This window comes from Acipenser ruthenus, chromosome 59 (assembly GCF_902713425.1).
Source record: "Acipenser ruthenus chromosome 59, fAciRut3.2 maternal haplotype, whole genome shotgun sequence".
NCBI lineage: Eukaryota > Metazoa > Chordata > Actinopteri > Acipenseriformes > Acipenseridae > Acipenser > Acipenser ruthenus.
The window spans coordinates 1,255,139-1,276,732 of record NC_081247.1 but is presented as its reverse complement, the minus strand read 5'-3'; the positions used below and the strand labels follow the sequence as shown (position 1 = coordinate 1,276,732).

Sequence of the window (21,594 nt, the reverse complement as noted above, 5' to 3'; positions counted from 1 at the left end):
CATTTTAAAATTAAAACGTAACCTGTCTCTATTAAAATGTATGTATTCGTTCATACACCTTCTCCCTGTGTTACGTCACTTCCGGTATCTTCCATCCACTTCAAAACCGAGAAGGGAAGTTGCGTCAGTCACTTTAAAATTAGCATTTTATTAAAAAACTAGATCATTGCCAACAATTTTAAATCTCGTTTGGGAATACTTGTTAGTCATACATTATTTTTTTTAAAGTAGTTTGGACCGTGTCAGTGGGTCTTTAAATGGAAATACATTTAATTTAAAATTGTAAATGATATTGCATTTTTTTGCTGTATAACAATATAAACCCTGTGCAAATCCTGTGCATCTGCTGTATTTTTTATTTTTGGCACAGGGCCCAAATACGAATAGCAAAACCATTTAGAAATAATTGCAACACTAAGACTAATGTTATGGGTTTATTTCAGCTCACATGACATTGCACAAGTAAGCTTCCAGCATTGTTACAAACGATTATTACACATCTAGAGTTTTTACAAAATAGATTTCTTCACTTGTTTGAAATATTTTGAAAACTGTAAAATTACCATTTTGTGAAACAGAAAATCATTGGTTCTACACAGTCCCTCAGATAGACAAGAGCTGGAGGACTAGAATTGTGCACCTCTGACCTATTGCATTAGCCTATTGTATTGTATTATGTACTGCTATTGTACAGTGTTATGTACACATTGTAAAAGGCTGTTGTTACCTCTTCAGTATGTGTTTCATACCTGATCCAGGGAGTCTTGTCTGAACCATCCAGATATATTTAATATTTTCTATGAATAAGGCTATTGTCGGATAACCAACCAGAATAATCAACCAAGAATACAAATCTCAGACAGTAAAAATGTATAATTACAACAATACAGAGCTGTGCCCTCTTTACTGGACCCTCAGAGACAGTATCATTGAGCTGCTTTCATTTGAGAGAATCAGAGCCTGTGTTTCCATTGTACTGGAACCTGTAATGTTTTATTTCTGTCTTTGTATTGGAGATGGATGTTCCTAACATGCCTTGTTTCTTCATTTACCCAGAGCTGCCAAAGGCTGTGCTGACCAGCAGTCCTCAATGGAGAAACCTGTACACTGGAGAGACTGTCACCCTGAGCTGTGGGGTTGAGGGGCGTTTCACTGGCTGGGAATATCTCTGGTACAAGAGCAGTCAGGGAGGCACAGAGAAGATCAGAGACACCACTGGAGCCAGATACACACTCAGCTCTGTCACTCAGTCCCATAGTGGACAGTACCAGTGTGAGGCACAAAGAGGAGATCGACCACGTTCCTCTCAGCGCAGTGATCCTGTTACACTGACTGTGTCTGGTGAGTTTATTAACACAGCGATCCTGTTACACTGACTGTGTCTGGTGAGTTTATTAACACAGTGATCCTGTTACACTGGCTGTGTCTGGTGAGTTTATTAATACAGTGATCCTGCTACACTGACTGTGTCTGGTGAGTTTATTAACACAGCGATCCTGTTACACTGTGTCTGGTGAGTTTATTAACACAGTGATCCTGTTACACTGACTGTGTCTGGTGAGTTTATTAACACAGTGACCCTGTTACACTGACTGTGTCTGGTGAGTTTATTAACACAGTGATCCTGTTACACTGGCTGTGTCTGGTGAGTTTATTAATACAGTGATCCTGCTACACTGACTGTGTCTGGTGAGTTTATTAACACAGCGATCCTGTTACACTGTGTCTGGTGAGTTTATTAACACAGCGATCCTGTTACACTGACTGTGTCTGGTGAGTTCATTAACACAGCGATCCTGTTACACTGACTGTGTCTGGTGAGTTTATTAACACAGCGATCCTGTTACACTGACTGTGTCTGGTGAGTTTATTAACACAGTGACCCTGTTACACTGACTGTGTCTGGTGAGTTTATTAACACAGCGATCCTGTTACACTGACTGTGTCTGGTGAGTTTATTAACACAGTGATCCTGTTACACTGACTGTGTCTGCTGAGTTTATTAACACAGCGATCCTGTTACACTGACTGTGTCTGGTGAGTTTATTAACACAGTGATCCTGTTACACTGACTGTGTCTGGTGAGTTTATTAACACAGTGATCCTGTTACACTGACTGTGTCTGGTGAGTTTATTAACACAGTGATCCTGTTACACTGACTGTGTCTGGTGAGTTTATTAACACAGTGATCCTATTACACTGACTGTGTCTGGTGAGTTTATTAACACAGTGATCCTGTTACACTGACTGTGTCTGGTGAGTTTATTAACACAGTGATCCTGTTACACTGACTGTGTCTGGTGAGTTTATTAACACAGCGATCCTGTTACACTGACTGTGTCTGGTGAGTTTATTAACACAGTGATCCTGTTACACTGACTGTGTCTGGTGAGTTTATTAACACAGCGATCCTGTTACACTGACTGTGTCTGGTGAGTTTATTAACACAGTGATCCTGTTACACTGACTGTGTCTGGTGAGTTTATTAACACAGTGATCCTGTTACACTGTGTCTGGTGAGTTTATTAACACAGTGATCCTGTTACACTGACTGTGTCTGGTGAGTTTATTAACACAGCGATCCTGTTACACTGACTGTGTCTGGTGAGTTTATTAACACAGCGATCCTGTTACACTGACTGTGTCTGGTGAGTTTATTAACACAGCGATCCTGTTACACTGACTGTGTCTGGTGAGTTTATTAACACAGCGATCCTGTTACACTGACTGTGTCTGGTGAGTTTATTAACACAGTGATCCTGTTACACTGACTGTGTCTGGTGAGTTTATTAACACAGCGATCCTGTTACACTGGCTGTGTCTGGTGAGTTTATTAACACAGCGATCCTGTTACACTGGCTGTGTCTGGTGAGTTTATTAACACAGCGATCCTGTTACACTGACTGTGTCTGGTGAGTTTATTAACACAGCGATCCTGTTACACTGACTGTGTCTGGTGAGTTTATTAACACAGCGATCCTGTTACACTGACTGTGTCTGGTGAGTTTATTAACACAGTGATCCTGTTACACTGACTGTGTCTGGTGAGTTTATTAACACAGTGATCCTGTTACACTGACTGTGTCTGGTGAGTTTATTAACACAGTGATCCTATTACACTGACTGTGTCTGGTGAGTTTATTAACACAGTGATCCTGTTACACTGACTGTGTCTGGTGAGTTTATTAACACAGTGATCCTGTTACACTGACTGTGTCTGGTGAGTTTATTAACACAGCGATCCTGTTACACTGACTGTGTCTGGTGAGTTTATTAACACAGTGATCCTGTTACACTGACTGTGTCTGGTGAGTTTATTAACACAGCGATCCTGTTACACTGACTGTGTCTGGTGAGTTTATTAACACAGTGATCCTGTTACACTGACTGTGTCTGGTGAGTTTATTAACACAGTGATCCTGTTACACTGTGTCTGGTGAGTTTATTAACACAGTGATCCTGTTACACTGACTGTGTCTGGTGAGTTCATTAACACAGCGATCCTGTTACACTGACTGTGTCTGGTGAGTTTATTAACACAGCGATCCTGTTACACTGACTGTGTCTGGTGAGTTCATTAACACAGCGATCCTGTTACACTGACTGTGTCTGGTGAGTTTATTAACACAGCGATCCTGTTACACTGACTGTGTCTGGTGAGTTTATTAACACAGCGATCCTGTTACACTGACTGTGTTTGGTGAGTTTATTAACACAGCGATCCTGTTACACTGACTGTGTCTGGTGAGTTTATTAACACAGTGATCCTGTTACACTGACTGTGTCTGGTGAGTTCATTAACCCAGCTGAACAGACTCCTCAATACAGACCCCTGAGAGACAGTAGTACTGCTCCATTTTAAACTGCCTGACGCAGTAGTGCAGTTGATTCAAAGAAAAAAAAAACCCAGCTGGACGGCAGTGATGATGTTGCTCTCTTTAATCACCTCTTTTATTAGACCCTTCCATTCAGAACAATTACAATAGAGGAGTTGGTCACTATGCACTGTATAACGAAATGGCTTTCGTTCACACCAGACTACATCAGGAAGCCAGACAGTCAGTCTGTAATCACTTTCACCCACTGCTAGGGTACGGTTCATTCTCCCCAGCTGCTTTCGTTATTGATCATCTCTGGAGGCTTTACATTACATTGATCTGTGCAAGATTAAATACAAAACCTTTGCACTAAATAAAAAAAAAATACATCAAATATGGTTTAATTATGATAGATAGATGAAATCTTAGGTCAGACCCACACAAAGTAAAAATAAATTACACAAACCAGTGTTACTCTTTAAAAAAATGTATTATATCAGTGGTCCTGAAAAGCATGTTGGAAGGTCCTGGAGTAAATATAAACATTCTTTTAATCTAAAATCTAAAATAAAGCATTGTACTTTTTAATGGCTCGGATTATGATGCTTTTCAATTGTGATTTAAAGTACTCATGGTTATTAATAAATCAAGTAAAAACAAAAGGTCATTTCAATGTTCATAAAAGTAAAATGTAATAAAACTTTAAAGATTTTGCTATAAAAAACACAGTTTAAATAGTCACATAAAAACAACATAATATTGTGAGCTTTTATATGAAAACGAAACACATTTAAGCACAGATGACGTAACTGAAATGAATCATGAAATCGTAGGCGAATTCAGAAGGAACTGTATATATTTTTTAGGGGAATCTCAGTGAGCTGTTATTGTACATTGTTTGTTATTGGACCACAAACACACCGAGAGAGTTCCCCTATTTACACTGCTTCTCCGCCCTTCTTTCCTTCTCATCGGTGTGAGTGCTGTCTGCCCCAGGGCCAGCGCCAGGTTTTTGTGGGCCCCGGGCAATTGACCTCCAGTCCATTTGTAATAAATCTGTACAGTAGGCCTATACAGTAGAAAAATTTACTTATTGCAGATTTTTTTGTAGTCTCCTTCCGTTTTTGACATCCAGTTATTTTTATTTCGGTTCGGCAGATTTCATATTTGATGGTTTAAAATTATATAATTATAATACAGTAGTCTCCTGCTGAGAGAACACCCCTTAAGAAGCAAGCAAAGTGTTCTCTTAGCCAAAGTGTTCAAGACGGAGCTGACTGTCAGACAATATAAATTAATGAATAAATAAATACGTATTACTTGTCATGATGCACGTGCGTCAACATATGAATAAGAGTAAAGCAACAGGCAAGTGTATGTGTTGCAGGTATAACACCAAACCAATATCTAAGATCAGCACCAGGGTAGTGACACCTTATCAATGCAAGCAAAGGAAGCCAGACAATCAAATATTGTAATAAATTGTAAATTTATTACAATAAATTTATTGTAATAAATTCATATATATATATATATATATATATATATATATATATATATATATATATATATATATGAATTTATTACAATAAATTCTATAAAAACAAACAATCATTAAATTTACCAAGTTAATATATAAAATATAAAAATGACCAAGCATAGAGATCAGAGACTATCAGATAGTAACACTAGCAAACAGTAGTTAAAAGGGATATTAGCAAGAAAGACAATTCAACAATGTACTAAAACAGAAATGACAACTAGCTTAATGATAGTAGTCCTGGGACACCACAGTCTCCACGTGATCTTCAATGTCTCTCCAAAGTAGTCCAGCCTCGCATAGACCACACAGCTCTGATAATAGATCGGAGGGGCGTCAGAGAGTTGCGTTCTAAAATTAAACAAACGAAAGCCTTTGCTAATCAACCCGAATCAGGCAGGACATTAACAAATAATTATATCTCGAACAGTAGAAAGCTTGGACACTTAGCTTTGCGAGAGGGGAGGTATCTCCACCTCTTCCCCTCTAGATGCCCAATCCGCCTGGAACAGTATATTCCGCTGACCCCCCTCAGCGCCACTGGTCCTGGATATCTCGACGGCGACTGTCGCTGCTGCTGCCCGACTCTCCCAGCTAGATGGCTCGATCGGTCTCGGCTCCGCACGGCTCTTTCTCTAGCAGCAGAGAGCAGCTCATTTCCACTGCCCTGCTCGTCTTTGTTTGTTGTTTTAGTTTTGTTTCTGTTTCGTTTCGTTTCTGTTTATGTTTCTGTTTCTTCCCACATCTCTTCTCTTTGTCGTTCTCTCGTCTCTTTGTTGTTCTCTCGTCTCTTTGTTGTTCTCTCGTCTCTTTGTCGTTCTCTCGTCTCTTTGTCGTTCTCTCGTCTCTTTGTCGTTCTCTCGTCTCTTTGTCGTTCTCTCGTCTCTTTGTTGTTCTCTCGTCTCTTTGTCGTTCTCTTGTCTCACTGTTGTTCTCTCGTTTCACTGTTCTGAGTGTTTGTCTGTCTCTTAAAAACCTTTAAACTTAATTGAAAATAATTAACAATCCGCGTGTGGAATGTGCTTCCAAGCAGTAATCGTTTTAGGGTGGGGAAGTGTCCAGTAAAGTCAATGAATACAAATCCTTAGTGTAAATAAATATCAAATACAAAAACACAATTACACAAATCAATCCCAAAGAATAGTGCTCCATGAACTAGAAAATTATATCGTGATCAAAAAAAGAGTTAAAGAAAAAGAACAGACACAAGCAATTAACTATAAAATAAATCAATAATAAAGTGCTAATCCACCCCTGCAACATATGTTAATAAACTATAATAATAAAGTAAGACAAACTAACATTAATAAAACTAAATTAACACAGCATCCCTACCCACGTTAAAAAATGCAGCTGCAGCTCTAGATTAATTATGAATACCTGTACAGTAGCAATATTCAAGACATGAACAAAATTATTTAACAGAATGGTGAAGCAACTCACCAGAATGATGCTTGGCGACTTGTGTCTGATTCAGGTTTCTTTCAGGAGTTCGAACAATTTCGATCTTTTTGTAACAAGACAAACTGGTGCATTTTGCCGTTTGTTTACATGCCATTTTGCAGTGATGAGGTGAACTCGTGGAAATCACAATACAAAATGAGGCAATGCTATGACGACGGTTCTGGAACGATTTAATAAACCAAACATTGTGCCTCAGGCTCAAGACAATTTCATTTCTGTATGTGTGTGGGCCCCCCTCTGGCGTCGGGGCCCCGGGCGCTTGCCCTGGTCGGCCCCTCCATTCCATTTCTGTCACCTTCACACACTGAGAGGATTACACTGAACTGTTCCTGGCTTCTCATCAGTGAGACTAAGTCCCCCCTCTCTGTGTCCCTCTATCCTGGGAAGGTATCTGTTGTCCCTCTGGGGACAATACAGAATGCACAATTACACATTCTAGTGGTTTTTTTTTAATGAAATAGAGAAATGTGCACTCCCCTAATTCTGTTGTCTCCTGTATTTTAGCTGGCAAGCCAAAGCCTGTCCGGACCCGGGAGCCTGCAGGAGAGATATTTGAAGGAGACACAGTGACTCTGAGCTGTGTGGTTGAGGGGGGCTCTGATGGCTGGAGATATCTCTGGTACAAAGACAGTCGGGAAACTTCAGCACCTCAGACTGACAGCAGCAGTGGAACTGGAGCCGGATACACAATCAGTGCTGCTGCTGTGTCCCACAGTGGAGAGTACTGGTGTCGAGCTGAAAGGGGGAGCAAACCGTTTTACTCACAATACAGCAGTGCTGTCAAGATACAAGTATCAAGTGAGTAACTGAAATGAGTGTGAGGAGTAATCTTTTGGTACCACCCAATTGTTACTATTATAGACGGCAGAATAGGAAAGGCATTTTCTTTTAGTTTGGAATAAAGCACAAAGGTGACATTTGGTAACATTTACTTTTTGTTTTCTTTAGTTATTTTTTTTGTCCCACATTGGTATGTCACAGAATTCTTGCTATTTAAAGAGTGCTAACCAATCACAATAACCAATTGTTATAACCTAATCAGACCAAGTGTTATAGTTCAAACAAATGAAGAACCAAAATATTCCTGGCTCAAAAAAAGAGGGGGGGGTGTTCATTAAAGCAAATAAAAGATATGAAAATAGATTTTAAAAGCATACTTTAGCACTTAAAAAAATCGAATCCATCACCCACAAATGAACAGGTATCTGTAAAAATGCACCAAACGGGGATGGATGTAGGGACAGACAGACCTCCCTTAAATATCCTGAATCTGATATTTTCAGTAACCTAAACTAGATAATGGTAATAGCAAGTTTCATGACAGCTAGGGAGCTGGTTCTCCAGATATATGCAACATTGTAAGAGTGACATACAGGGGGACGGACGGGCAGACAGACAGACAGACGCCCCGCCTCTATATCTCAAGAATCTGATAGGCTCAATAACTTCAGATAAATAATGTTTACACCAAGCTTCATGACAGCTGGATGAGCGGCTCTCCAGATATAAGAACACAATGTGTATGACAGCCTCCCCAGCACAGCTGCAGTGTCTGCAAACACTGACAGTCAGCAGTGTGGATCCCTTTGTAATGCTTGTGTTCATGAGCTATCAGTTCCTGTGATGCTGAGTCTGTCATTAACCCCGCTGGTGATGCAATCCCCTGTGAAGGGGTGACAGTGGAAGCGCTCATCTGCTTTTATCCATAGATCTGAGGAAACACTTATCCAATTGTCAAGGAACTCGGTATCAACCTTATTTAGCAGAAGTTATTGAGAATATGGGATTCTGGGGATAGTTTTGCATATTGGACACTAAATGCAGTACACTGGAGTAACCTGTGCAAATGCATCATTTTTATCTTATTTTTTTGGCACAGGGTCCAGATATATAAAGCAGAAATCCATTTATAAAGTGTAATTTAACACTAATATGTATGTTATTCTGTTTATGTCTAGAGCTCACATGACATTGCACAAGTGAGCTCCCAATGTTGTTGCACATGATTATTCACAGCTAGACTTTGTACAAAAAAATATTTCTTCACTTACCTAAAACGTCTTGAAAACTAAAAAGATTTCTTTAATTATCAAAAACTCTAAATAACTTTTTAAAACAAAACTACTTTAAGAATAAGAAGGCAATCATGCTGCAGTCGCTTGTATCTGCTAATAAATTGAGACATTGAAACTGGTATTCTGTGTCACTGACAGTTTCCTCCAAAACCATTATCAGAATACAGTAATCAGTTCATGCTAAATTAAAATAAACTGACTGTATTACATTTAGAAGAGCTATGAATAAGACAATGCAAGTTGTATTACTCTAGCTTTTATAAGGCAGCATTATAACCAATTCATAATAAAGTTGTCTGACGTTTTAAATATACATAATAATGATGCTTCACTGACAGTGAAGATAATAACCTGAATACAAGTCATGCTGCTAAGCCTGTGTGTCTTTATCTTTTCTTCTGTTCTTTGCAGTGCATTATCTATGTTCTATTGATGTGTCTGGCCAGTTGTATTACATGTATATTTTAGCTGCGAGATTCTGCCAGTGTACAAAGCTACTTGTGTTTGTACCAGTTATGTAGGACTTGGGTACGAGGCTACCCTGGAGTACCACGTGGTGTCTCTTATCTGAATGACCATTAATCCAATTATGAAACTAAGTATTAACACAATCTAGCATTGCTGTAGAGAATCTCACATTGTGGGGATATAGGGGGTGTTTGTCTGTCAGTACAGCCGTCCATCTTTATGTCACACTTCCATGTTTGCAGATGACGGCCTCCCCAGCACAGGTGCAGTGTCTGCAAACACTGACAGTCAGCAGTGTGGATCCCTTTGTAATGCTTGATATCTGGAGAGCTGCTTTTTAACCGTGATTAAGCACCTCTGCAGCTGACAAAGAGTGTCATTATTATGAGTGACAACAGGCCACTGAAACACTCTAGTTGTTGTAATAGTGTATTAATAACAGATAGATTCTTACCATATTGTATTTCCTTGTGGAACAACATAGGATAAAAACAGGAGAGAGAGAGGAGTGCTGAGTGCTGTCTGATCTTCTCTGATCTTCTGTCTCTACAGAACGACCCCAGGCTGTCCTGACCCAGGAGCCTGCATGGACACAGATATTCAAATCAGAGAGAGTTACACTGAGATGTCAGGTTCAGGGGGATTACACTGACTGGAGATTCACATGGTACAAAGCTGGGAGGAATGGTCCAGTAACCCAGGATTCCTACAGCAGTATAGATGGTGACAGCTACACAATTAGCTCTGCTGCTCAATACCACAGTGGGGAATATACCTGTAAAGGTGTAAGGACAGGTAACCCATCGTACTCTACAATCAGCAATAGTCTTACACTGAGAGTATCAGGTAAGTCATTTCAAACACTCTGAATTCTAACATTCTGATCCTCTCCTCTATTGTAGACTCCAGACGGGGCTCTCTGTCTCCCGACTGCCTTCCTACCTAAGTGCTGTCTGCCCTGCCTCCTCTCTTTCTCCCTGCATTTGTACCACAAACACACTGAGAGAGTTCCTCTATTTACACTGCTCCTCCGCCCTTCTTTCCTTCTCATCGGTGTCAGTGCTGTCTGCCCCTCCATTCCATTTCTGTCACCTTCATACACTGAGAGGATTCCTCAATCTACACTGAACTGTTCCTGCCTTCTCGTCAGTGAGACTGAGTACCCCCTCTCTTCTCCCTCTATCCTTTCACAAACACACACTGGGAAGGTATCTATTGTCCCTCTGGGGACAATGCAGAATGCACAATTACAGAATCTAGTGGGTAAAGTTTTTCTTTGAATGAAAGAGAGAAATGTGCACTCCCCTAATTCTGTTGTCTCCTCTCTTGTAGCTAGCAAGCCAAAGCCTGTCCTGACCCGGGAGCCTGCAGGAGAGATATTTGAAGGAGACACAGTCACCCTGAGCTGTGTGGTTGAGGGGGGCTCTGGTGGCTGGAGATATCTCTGGTACAAAGACAGGCAGGGAGCTCCAGTGTACCAGACTGACAGCAGCAGTGGACCTGGAGCCGGATACACAATCAGTGCTGCTGCTCTGTCTCACAGTGGAGAGTACTGGTGTCGAGCTGGAAGAGGGAGCAACCCGTTTAACTCAGAATACAGCAATGCTGTCAAGATAAAAGTTTCAGGTGAGTGACTGAACTGAGCCTGTAAGAAAGACGGCAGCCAGCCATAAAGAAAATTAATTAAAGAAATAACAGTATTAAAGCAAAAGAAGACTATATTGTAGCTCTATTTCCTTTAGATTAAAAATAGGTATGATTAAGCAACAAAGCCATAGTGACAGTACAGACTGAATTCATTTTGTTTTAAAGAGGCTAATGATTATGTTAATCATGAAGGGCCGCTCTGTGTTTGTGTTTCTGCAGAGCTGTTCAGCACACCCACTCTGACAGTGACGCCTCGTGCCTCAGTGTGGGAGGGAGAGGCTGTGACTCTGCAGTGTGGGGCTCACATAAATAAACAGGGCGCACAACTACAGTACAGCTATATCAAAGACAACGGGAATCTGAGAGGAGCTGGATCACGGGATCCATACTCAATCCCAGCGGCAGGGCTGAGAGACACAGGGAGCTACCAGTGTGAGGTGGAGGCAGCAGGGATGGGGCTGAAGAAAAGGAGTGGTTCTGTATCACTGACTGTGAGAGGCGAGTCACTGCTTCCTTTAGAGATCTTGCATTGGTATTCTGCACTCACTGGTGGAATCAGAAGTTATACCAAAAGATATTTCACCAAAGACTTCTATAAGAAGTCCTTCTAGGTTTTTGAGGACATTTAGAAAGTCTTAAAATATTCTAACATTGAGCTGGAAAAACTATTTTTCAAAGCATGTTTTCGCCCTGTCAAGAAATAAAATACTAGCGATCTGAATATTATAGCTTTTGTTCCCACTCATATTCTGCTGTAAATGTCTAACAGATAATAGTGACCCATCTACACTGCTAAAAATATGAAGGACTAAAATCAAAGAGCAAATAGCTTCAAATTACATTGATTTCTTTATTTTTATTGCCCTTTATCAATAAGTGGTTCTTATTTTATTACTCAAATATTTGGGGTTTTGTTTTATTCAATTTGCCTGCAATAGACATAAAGCTGGCCAGATCCGATGCTGGCTCTATACTATACTTCTATACAAAAAACAATGTGGCTGATCTACACAATGTTACATTATCTATGTGAGTCAACTAGAACCGAATAGCGGCTCTGTGGCAAAGTGGTTTGTAGTGCGCAGGTGTAGAGGTGATGCAGTGCACAACAGAAACAGTCCAAACAATGTTCACGGTTAACAAGTGCTTTATTGGCTCCTCTGGCCGTTAAATAATGGTGCTGGCATATACACAGCAATGTGAACTTGCACAGCTAAACAATACAGGGTTTAAGTCCCAAAATAATAATAATGTACAGGCACGGCTCTGCGTCCTTTTCACGGTGCTCCAGTGAATACACAATAACAAGTGACCAGTGCAGTATTGTAATCTGGGTTGAATGCTGGCTTAACAGCGACAGCTCCCAAGTGTTTCAGCTGTCTAATAATTATAAATCACAAGCAGTTAGCAACACAAAACAAATACAAAACACTCCTGGTCTTGTATGGCTATTCAGTGCTCCGTTCGCAACCTTAAAGGAACAGTTTGCTTCATCACATCCCCTTTTATACCGTCAGCCACATCCCCTGTTTTTGACATCCAGATATGAGTTGTTTTTATTTCGGTTCGGCAGATTTCATTTTTGATTGTTTAAAATTGTATAATTATAATACAGTAGTATCCTGCTAAGAGAACACCCCTTAAGAAGCAAGCAAAGTGTTCTCTTAGCCAAAGTGTTCAAGACGGAGCTGACTATCAGACAATATGAATTAATGAATAAATAAATACGTATTACTTGTCATGATGCACGTGCGTCAACATATGAATAAGAGTAAAGCAACAGGCAAGTGTATGTGTTGCAGGTATAACACCAAACCAATATCTAAGATCAGCACCAGGGTAGTGACACCTTATCAATGCAAGCAAAGGAAGCCAGACAATCAAAATATATATATATATAAAAAAAATGAATTTATTACAATAAATTCTAAAAAAACAAACAATCATTAAAACTACCAAGTTAACATATAAAATATAAAAATGACCAAGCATAGAGATCAACAGTGACTATCAGATAGTAACACTAGCAAACAGTAGTTAAAAGGGATATTAGCAAGAAAGACAATTCAACAATGTACTAAAACAGAAATGACAACTAGCTTAATGATAGTAGTCCTGGGACACCACAATCTCCACGTGATCTTCAATGTCTCTCCAAAGTAGTCCAGCCTTGCATACACCACACAGCTCTGATAATAGATCGGAGGGGCGTCAGAGAGTTGCGTTCTAAAATTAAACAAACGAAAGCCTTTGCTAATCAACCCGAATCAGGCAGGACATTAACAAATAATTATATCTCGAACAGTAGAAAGCTTGGACACTTAGATTTGTGAGGGGGGAGGTATCTCCACCTCTTCCCCTCTAGATGCCCAATCCTCCTGGAACCGTATATTCCGCTGACCCCCCTCAGCGCCACTGGTCCTGGATATCTCGACGGTGACTGTCGCTGCTGCTGCCCGACTCTCCCAGCTGGATGGCTCGATTGGTCTCGGCTCCGCACGGCTCTTTCTCTAGCAGCAGAGAGCAGCTCATTTCCACTGCCCTGCTCGTCTTTGTTTGTTTTAGTTTTGTTTCTGTTTTGTTTCGTTTCGTTTGTTTGTTTCTGTTTCTTCCCACGTCTCGTCTCTTTGTCGTTCTCTCGTCTCTGTCATTCTCTCGTCTCTTTGTTGTTCTCTCCTCTCTTTGTTGTTCTCTCGTCTCTTTGTCGTTCTCTCGTCTCTTTGTTGTTCTCTCGTCTCACTGTTGTTCTCTCGTTTCACTGTTCTGAGTGTTTGTCTGTCTCTTAAAAACCTTTAAACTTAATTGAAAATAATTAACAATCCGCGTGTGGAATGTGCTTCCAAGCAGTAATCATTTTAGGATGGGAAAGTGTCCAGTAAAGTCAATGAATACAAATCCTTAGTGTAAATAAATATCAAATACAAAAATACAATTACACAAATCAATCCCAAAGAATAGTGCTCCATGAACTAGAAAATAATATCGTGATCAAAAAAAGAGTTAAAGAAAAAGAACACACACAAGCAATTAACTATAAAATAAATCAATAATAAAGTGCTAATCCACCCCTGCAACATATGTTAATAAACTATAATAATAAAGTAAGACAAACTAACATTAATAAACTAAATTAACACAGCATCCCTACCCACGTTAAAAAATGCAGCAGCAGCTCTAGATTAATTATGAATACCTGTACAGTAGCAATATTCAAGACATGCACAAAATTATTTAACAGAATGGTGAAGCAACTCACCAGAATGGAAAACACCAAATTGCTTAGTGACTTGTGTCTGATTCAGGTTTTTTTCAGGAGCTCGAACAATTTCGATCTTTTTGTAACAAGACAAACTGGCGCATTTTGCCGTTTGTTTACATGTCATTTTGCAGCGATGAGGTGCACTCGTGGAAATCACAATACAAAATGAGGCAATGCTATGATAACGATTCTGGAACGATTTAATAAACCAAACATTGTGCCTCAGGCTCAAGGCAATTTCATTTCTGTATGTGTGTGGGCCCCCCCCTGGTCGGCGCCTCCATTCCAGTTCTGTCACCTTGACACACTGAGAGGATTCCTCAATCTACTGCCTTCTCATCAGTGAGACTGAGTACCCCCTGTCTGTCTCCCTCTATCATTTCACAAACACATATTGGTAAGGTATCTATTGTCCCTCTGGGGACAATACAGAATGATGAACAATTACAGAATCTAGTGGGTAAAGTTTTTCTTGAATGAAAGAGAGAAATGTGCACTCCCCTAATTCTGTTGTCTCCTCTTTTGTAGCTGGCAAGCCAAAGCCTGTCCTGACCCAGGAGCCTGCAGGAGAGATATTTGAAGGAGACACAGTGACTCTGAGCTGTGTGGTTGGGGGCTCTGATGGCTGGAGATATCTCTGGTACAAAGACAGGCAGTACAGCACTCCAGTGTACCAGACTAACAGCAGCAGTGGAACTGGAGCCGGATACATAATCAGTGCTGCTGCTCTGTCCCACAGTGGAGAGTACTGGTGTCGGGCTGGAAGGGGGAGCAAACCGTTTAACTCACAATACAGCAATGCTGTCAATATACAAGTATCAAGTGAGTAACTGAAATGAGTGTGAGGAGTAATCTTTTGGTACAACTCAATTGTTACTATTATAGATAGCAGAATAGGAAAGGCATTTTCTTTTACGTTTGGAATAAAGCACAAAGGTGACATTTGGTAACATTTACTTTTTGTTTTCTTTAGTTATTTTTTTTTGTCCCACATTGGTATGTCACAGAATTCTTGCTATTTAAAGAGTGCTAACCAATCACAATAACCAATTGTTATAACCTAATCAGACCATGTGTTATAGTTCAAACAAATGAAGAACCAAAATATTCCTGGCTCAAAAAAAGAGGGGGGGGGTTCATTAAAGCAAATAAAAGATATGAAAATAGATTTTAAAAGCATACTTTAGCACTTAAAAAAATCGAATCCATCACCCACAAATGAACAGGTATCTGTAAAAATGTATAAACAGGGGGATGGATGTAGGGACAGACAGACCTCCCTTAAATATCCTGAATCTGATATTTTTAGTAACCTAAACTAGATAATGGTAATAGCAAGTTTCATGACAGTTATAGAGCTGGTTCTCCAGATATATGCAACATTGTAAGAGTGACATACAGAGGGACAGACGGGCTGACAGACAGACGCCCCGCCTCTATATCTCAAGAATCTGATAGGCTCAATAACTTCAGATAAATAATGTTTACACCAAGCTTCATGACAGCTGGATGAGCAGCTCTCCAGATATAAGAACACAATGTGTATGACGGCCTCCCCAGCACAGCTGCAGTGTCTGCAAACACGGACAGTCAGCAGTGTGGATCCCTTTGTAATGCTTGTGTTCATGAGCTATCAGTTCCTGTGATGCTGTGTCTGTCATTAACCCCGCTGGTGATGCATTCCCCTGTGAAGGGGTGACAGTGGAAGCGCTCATCTGCTTTTATCCATAGATCTGAGGAAACACTTATCCAATTGTCAGGAAACTTGGTATTAACCTTATTTAGCAGAAGTTATTGAGAATATGGGATTCTGGGGATAGTTTTGCATATTGGACACTAAATGCAGTACGCTGGAGTACCCTGTGCAAATGCATCATTTTTATCTTTTTTTTTGGCACAGGGTCCAAATATATAACACTATGTAACACAATTTTTGTTCCTGGGTAGTAAGTGTTATTTCCTAATTGCTTATGCCTCAAAAGTATAGAAAATGGCTATTATTCCCCACAAACTTTGCATTTGTGACCAGGACAGTGATATTTTGAAATTTACCTATTTCCAATGAGAAAACCGGCGAATTTGTGTCTTTTCGTTCACATAAAGTCAGAAAAAAACAACATATGAATCCAAATTAACATGTATTTATACTAAAGTAATTCAAAAAATGACTACAAAAGATTTAGAAGTGAGTAGTTTTTCGAGATTTACGATTACACTGTAAATCACTTTCACAAATCAGCCCCCAAATGTAGTCTCCCATCATGTTCTCGTTATACTGTCCTTGGTAGCGGCGTTCAAAGTCTAGTATATCCTGGTGGAAGCGCTCGCCTTGCTCCTCCGAGTACGCTCCCATGTTCTCCTTGAATTTATCAAGATAAGCATCAAGGATATGGACTTTGAGGGACATCCTACAGCCCATTGTGCCGTAGTTCTTCACCAGAGTCTTAACCAGCTCCACATAGTTTTCGGCCTTGTGATTGCCCAGGAAGCCCCGAACCACTGCGACAAAGCTGTTCCAAGCCGCTTTCTCCTTACTAGTGAGCTTCTTGGGGAATTCATTGCACTCCAAGATCTTCATCTGTGGTCCGACGAAGACACTGGCTTTGACCTTTGCCTCAGACAGCTTAGGGAAGAAGTCTTGAAGGTACTTGAAGGCTGCCGACTCCTTATCTAGAGCTCTGACAAATTGTTTCATAAAGCCCAATTTGATGTGCAGTGGTGGCATCAGCACCTTCCGGGGGTCCACCAGTGGCTCCCACTTGACGTTGTTCCTCCCCACAGAGAACTCGGTCCGCTGTGGCCAGTCCCGCCTGTGGTAGTGCGCCTTGGTGTCCCTGCAGTCCCAAAGGCAAAGATAGCAGGGAAACTTGGTAAAACCGCCTTGGAGACCCATCAGGAATGCCACCATTTTGAAGTCTCCTATGACCTTGATGCCATCTCAGAAAAATGCAGATATGTATCCACTTAGGCAGCTGGAACTAAACTGAACTGGTGGGCTTAAGGCCCCTGTATTTATACTACTATTTATATTACTGGAAAGTTCTAGAAAGTTCTAGAAGTTACTCCAAGTTTACTTCGCACTGAATCTATCTGGAATGGTCTGGAAAATAGGTCAATTTCAAAATATCACTGTCCTGGTCACAAAAGCAAAGTTTGTGGGGAATAATAGCCATTTTCTATACTTTTGAGGCATAAGCAATTAGGAAATAACACTTACTACCCAGGAACAAAAAAAAAAAAAAATTGTTACACGGTGTTATTTATGTGAGTCACCTTGAACCGAATAGCGGCTCTGTGGCAAAGTGGTTTGTAGTGCGCTGGTGTAGAGGTGATGCAGTGCACAACAGAAACAGTCCAAACAATGTTCACGGTTAACAAGTGCTTTATTTGGCTCCTCTGGCCGTTAAATAATGGTGCTGGCAAATACACAGCAACGTGAACTTGCACAGCTAAACAATACAGGGTTTCAGTCCCGAAATAATAATAATAATAATGTACAGACACAGCTCCGAGTCCTTTTCACGGTGCTCCAGTGAATACACAATAACAAGTGACCAGTGCAGTATTGTAATCCGGGTTGCATGCTGGCTTAACAGCGACATCTCCCAAGTGTTTCAGCTGTCTAATAATTATAAAATCACAAACAGTTAGCAACACAAAACAAATACAAAACACTCCTGGTCTTGTATGGCTATTCAGTGCTCCGTTTGCAACTTTAACAAAGGAACAGTTCGCTTTGTCACATCCCCTTTTATACCGTCAGTCACATCCCCTAGGTTAGCGAGTTCAATCGCTTTTCCTCCAATCTGTGATTGCCACATCGCCTCCCATCTGGGGTGATGACTTGGTGTACTGTGACTCCGCCCCCTTTCTAGAGGGCCGATTTCCTCCTTTCCCAGGAATGAATTGCCACACCATCCAGTCCAGGGCACACTGTTCCCTTTACACAGCGTCCTCACAGGTCAGGAGGGAGAGTTATAGCCAAGATTCATTCTTTCTCTGTCACATATCCCACCACTCAGAGTGGAGCCCAAGGAACACTCGGCTGAATCTACGTTTCTCATTACTCCCCCCTCCCGGGATAAATAATCTGCATTTTGGTGGTCTTTCACTGCACGTTGTATCATGTGATACATGAAGGATTGCAACATCAGATACCACCAAGTTATTCAGGCGTTGCTGTCCTTCATTGTGCTAAACCACCTGAGTGGGGCGTGGTCCGTGGTTGAATGAATCTCCCAGTAGTTAATATAGGGGAGCATCTTTTTACTGAGGTACAGGATGGGGTGTTCTACTACATCTACCTTTTGGGACAAGACTGCCCCCAGACCAACATCCGAAGCGTCTATGTGAAGGATGAATCCTTTGTTAAAATCTGGTGTAATAAGGGTAGGGGCCTGGCAAAGTCTCTGCTTAATAACATCAAACGCCCCCTGACATTCTCCTGACCATTTAATTAAATTTGGTGCTCACTTTCTAGTGAGGTTTACTAAGGGGTTGACTGCTGTGGCATAATCAGGGATAAATCTTCGGTAATAACTGACCAACCCCAATAGAGACCTCACCTGGGACTTGGTTTTGGGGATTGCCGCGTTCATCAAAGCCTGGACTTTGGTGGCTACGGGTTTCACCCACCCTTTTCCCATAATAAATCCCAAATATTGCTGCATACTCATGATGTGGGCGTAAGACCTGGTCCATCAGTCTCTGAAAGGCAGGTGGCGCACCATGTAGCCCAAACATCATGGTTATGAAATGGAACAGATCATTGGGAGTAGAAAATGCAGTTTTCTCTCTGGAACTGCGGGTTAATGGGATATGCCAGTATCCCTTCGTCAGGTCCAAAGTTGAGATGGACCTCGCCATTCCCAGTCTGTCGAGAAGCTCATTGACCCGAGGCATGGGGTAGCCATCGAACTTGGCAATAGCGTTTACCTTACGGAAATCAACGCGAAAGTGGTTGGTGCCGTCCTTTTTGGCCACTATCACAATTGGAATGCACCACTCGCTCCTGGAAGGCTCAATCACCCTGGGGGAGTGATAATAGCATATTCAATGAGGTTAGTTCTACCGGGCAAGTCAGAAAAAAAACATCCTTGAAATCCTCAATTAACTTGCGCAGTTCTCTTTGCTGATCTGGGAGTAACTGTTCCCCCATTGGAATGTCTCTGGTGCTAGGGGCCTCTATACAAGGTCCTAAATCATCCTCGACCTCGTCTGACGCTATAAATAAGGGCTCCCTTGCCTGCCAGAGCTTCAATAAATTGATGTGATAAACTTCAAGTTCATTCCGGCGATCGGGCTGCCGAATTTCATAATTTACTTTTCCTATAACCCGAATCGCCTCATATGGCCCCTGAAATTTAGCACACAGTTTCGATTCCGACATGGGAAGGAGCAACGGTACTTTGTCTCCTGGTCAAAAGGTCGAAATTCATGCGATTTTATTGTAATGCTGCTGTTGCCAGTGCTGAGCCGATTTGAGATTGTCCTGAGCCAATCGGCCGACCAAATCCAGGCGATCTCTAAGAAGGAGCACATGCTTCATTACGTTTTTGGGCGAGCCTTTATGCTCTTTCCACCCCTCTCTCACTAGATCGAGGATGCCGCAAGGCTGTTGGCTGTACAAGAGCTCGAAGGGGGAGAACCCTGTCGAACTCTGCAAAAAGGAGGTAAGGAAGAAGCGTTACCCAATGTTTTTGCTCTTGAACCACAACTTAAAGCATCTGCTTTGACTGATCATGGAACAAATTTATTGTCTCAAGGGTTACAACAAGTATACAAAATACTAGAAATACGTCCCATCTGAACCTCTGTTTATCATCTACAAACGGACGGTTATGGGAACATTTTAATCAGACTTAAAGCAACAGATTCTGGCTCATTTTCCCATTTTTTCATATTGCCTTTTTCACAGAAAATAATAGAACATTAATAAAATGTAATGCAAAAACAAATATAGACCATTTTGTTAAAAACAAAAGCATCTACTCTTTTTGATTGTGTCCCGGAAGTGTTTATCTGCAGTTTATAGTCTAATGGCTTTAACCTTTAGAATATGCTATGTTCCCTCTGGGGATTTCATTTAGTTAGCCACTGTAGCTAAAACAACATTTTTTAGCCACACTGGAAAAACTTAAGCAACGCTAAAAAGGTTAAAAATAACTGTAAAACAATTTTATTGTAGGCCTACACAATATAATTTTAAACATTAATAAGCTACTAATTCAACAAAACAACTGCTCTTTCCATTGCTTTCCTTCCTTTTAGCTTCCAATGCAACCCTGAATGACATACTGTATAAACAATATACTGTCACTGGTAACAGACCTGTTCACAGGGCTAAAACAATAATAATTGTACTACAGGAATTGTAAAGACATTTGTTTCTACAGTATAAAATGTTCATACTACAAATACGAATAAGTTTAATATTTTTGTTTCAGCAAGACAAATTACTTTATTTGAAACATGTAGCTAGATATTTTAATGACAGACCCCACTCTACCAATACTTTTGCAGTAGGCTATCTGAATGCTATTATTACTTTGATTTCTTTATTAAATGCTAAATTCACTACCGTGTGAAAAAAACACAACTTGTTGCATAGTCATTTAGATTAGGCTACTTTATTTATTTCTGTATAACTAACTAGCTTGCAGCGTATGCTATCAAAACTGACGTGTTTTTTTTCCAGTACGTCAAGAATAAAAACATTATTAATACAATTAGGTAATGCCTTTAATCAAAGGCGACTTCATTAGCTCACTCTGGTAGTTTATATGGTTAAATAAATACTGTATTCACTGACCAACCTTATAATCCTCCGTCCTCCCACCACTGATCAAACAACGGAGATAGGGACCTAAAGTATCTAGCAGAAAAAATTAAGCTGTGTGTTTCATTAGGTTGTCTTCTGTATTTTCTGTTTTAAAACCATTTCTGTCATTTTCACCGGTTTAGATGCTATGATAAAGTTCAGGCGCTCCTCTCGTGTCGTACAGCGTTGCTATGGTTATGTTACGTTAGCTAGAGTGGCGAAGTAAAAATTTTAAAAAAAGTCCTTATTAATTGATCTGGCCGCACGTGTACTTCAAAGAAATCAGGCTGGCTGGTCTGACTTACACCAGGTTTTAATGCTTTTGCCACTGTGTTGAACAAAGTGAAAAATAGTTTAGCCACACAGAAAAAAAAACCTTAGTTTGTGGCGACGAACGTAGATATGATACTGAATAAAAATATGTTCTTGTTTTCCGATTTCCAATTCAGAAACGCAAAAAGGACGGAAAGCGCACAGGCCCGCATTATATGGGGAGATGTAA

The 21,594-nt window shown here is 40.6% G+C and overlaps 1 protein-coding gene across 1 annotated transcript in view; it reads left to right on the top strand.

Moving 5' to 3' along the window:
• The window catches only part of LOC117966798 (Fc receptor-like protein 5), a 47,479-nt gene that overhangs the window by 12,632 nt on the left and 13,253 nt on the right, over positions 1-21,594 (top strand). The window contains exons 4-9 of the mRNA XM_059018349.1: positions 1,057-1,341; positions 7,328-7,621; positions 9,919-10,212; positions 10,699-10,992; positions 11,233-11,511; positions 14,801-15,094. Coding sequence (XP_058874332.1) covers positions 1,057-1,341; positions 7,328-7,621; positions 9,919-10,212; positions 10,699-10,992; positions 11,233-11,511; positions 14,801-15,094 — 1,740 coding nt within the window. The remainder of the gene's footprint in view (positions 1-1,056; positions 1,342-7,327; positions 7,622-9,918; positions 10,213-10,698; positions 10,993-11,232; positions 11,512-14,800; positions 15,095-21,594) is intronic.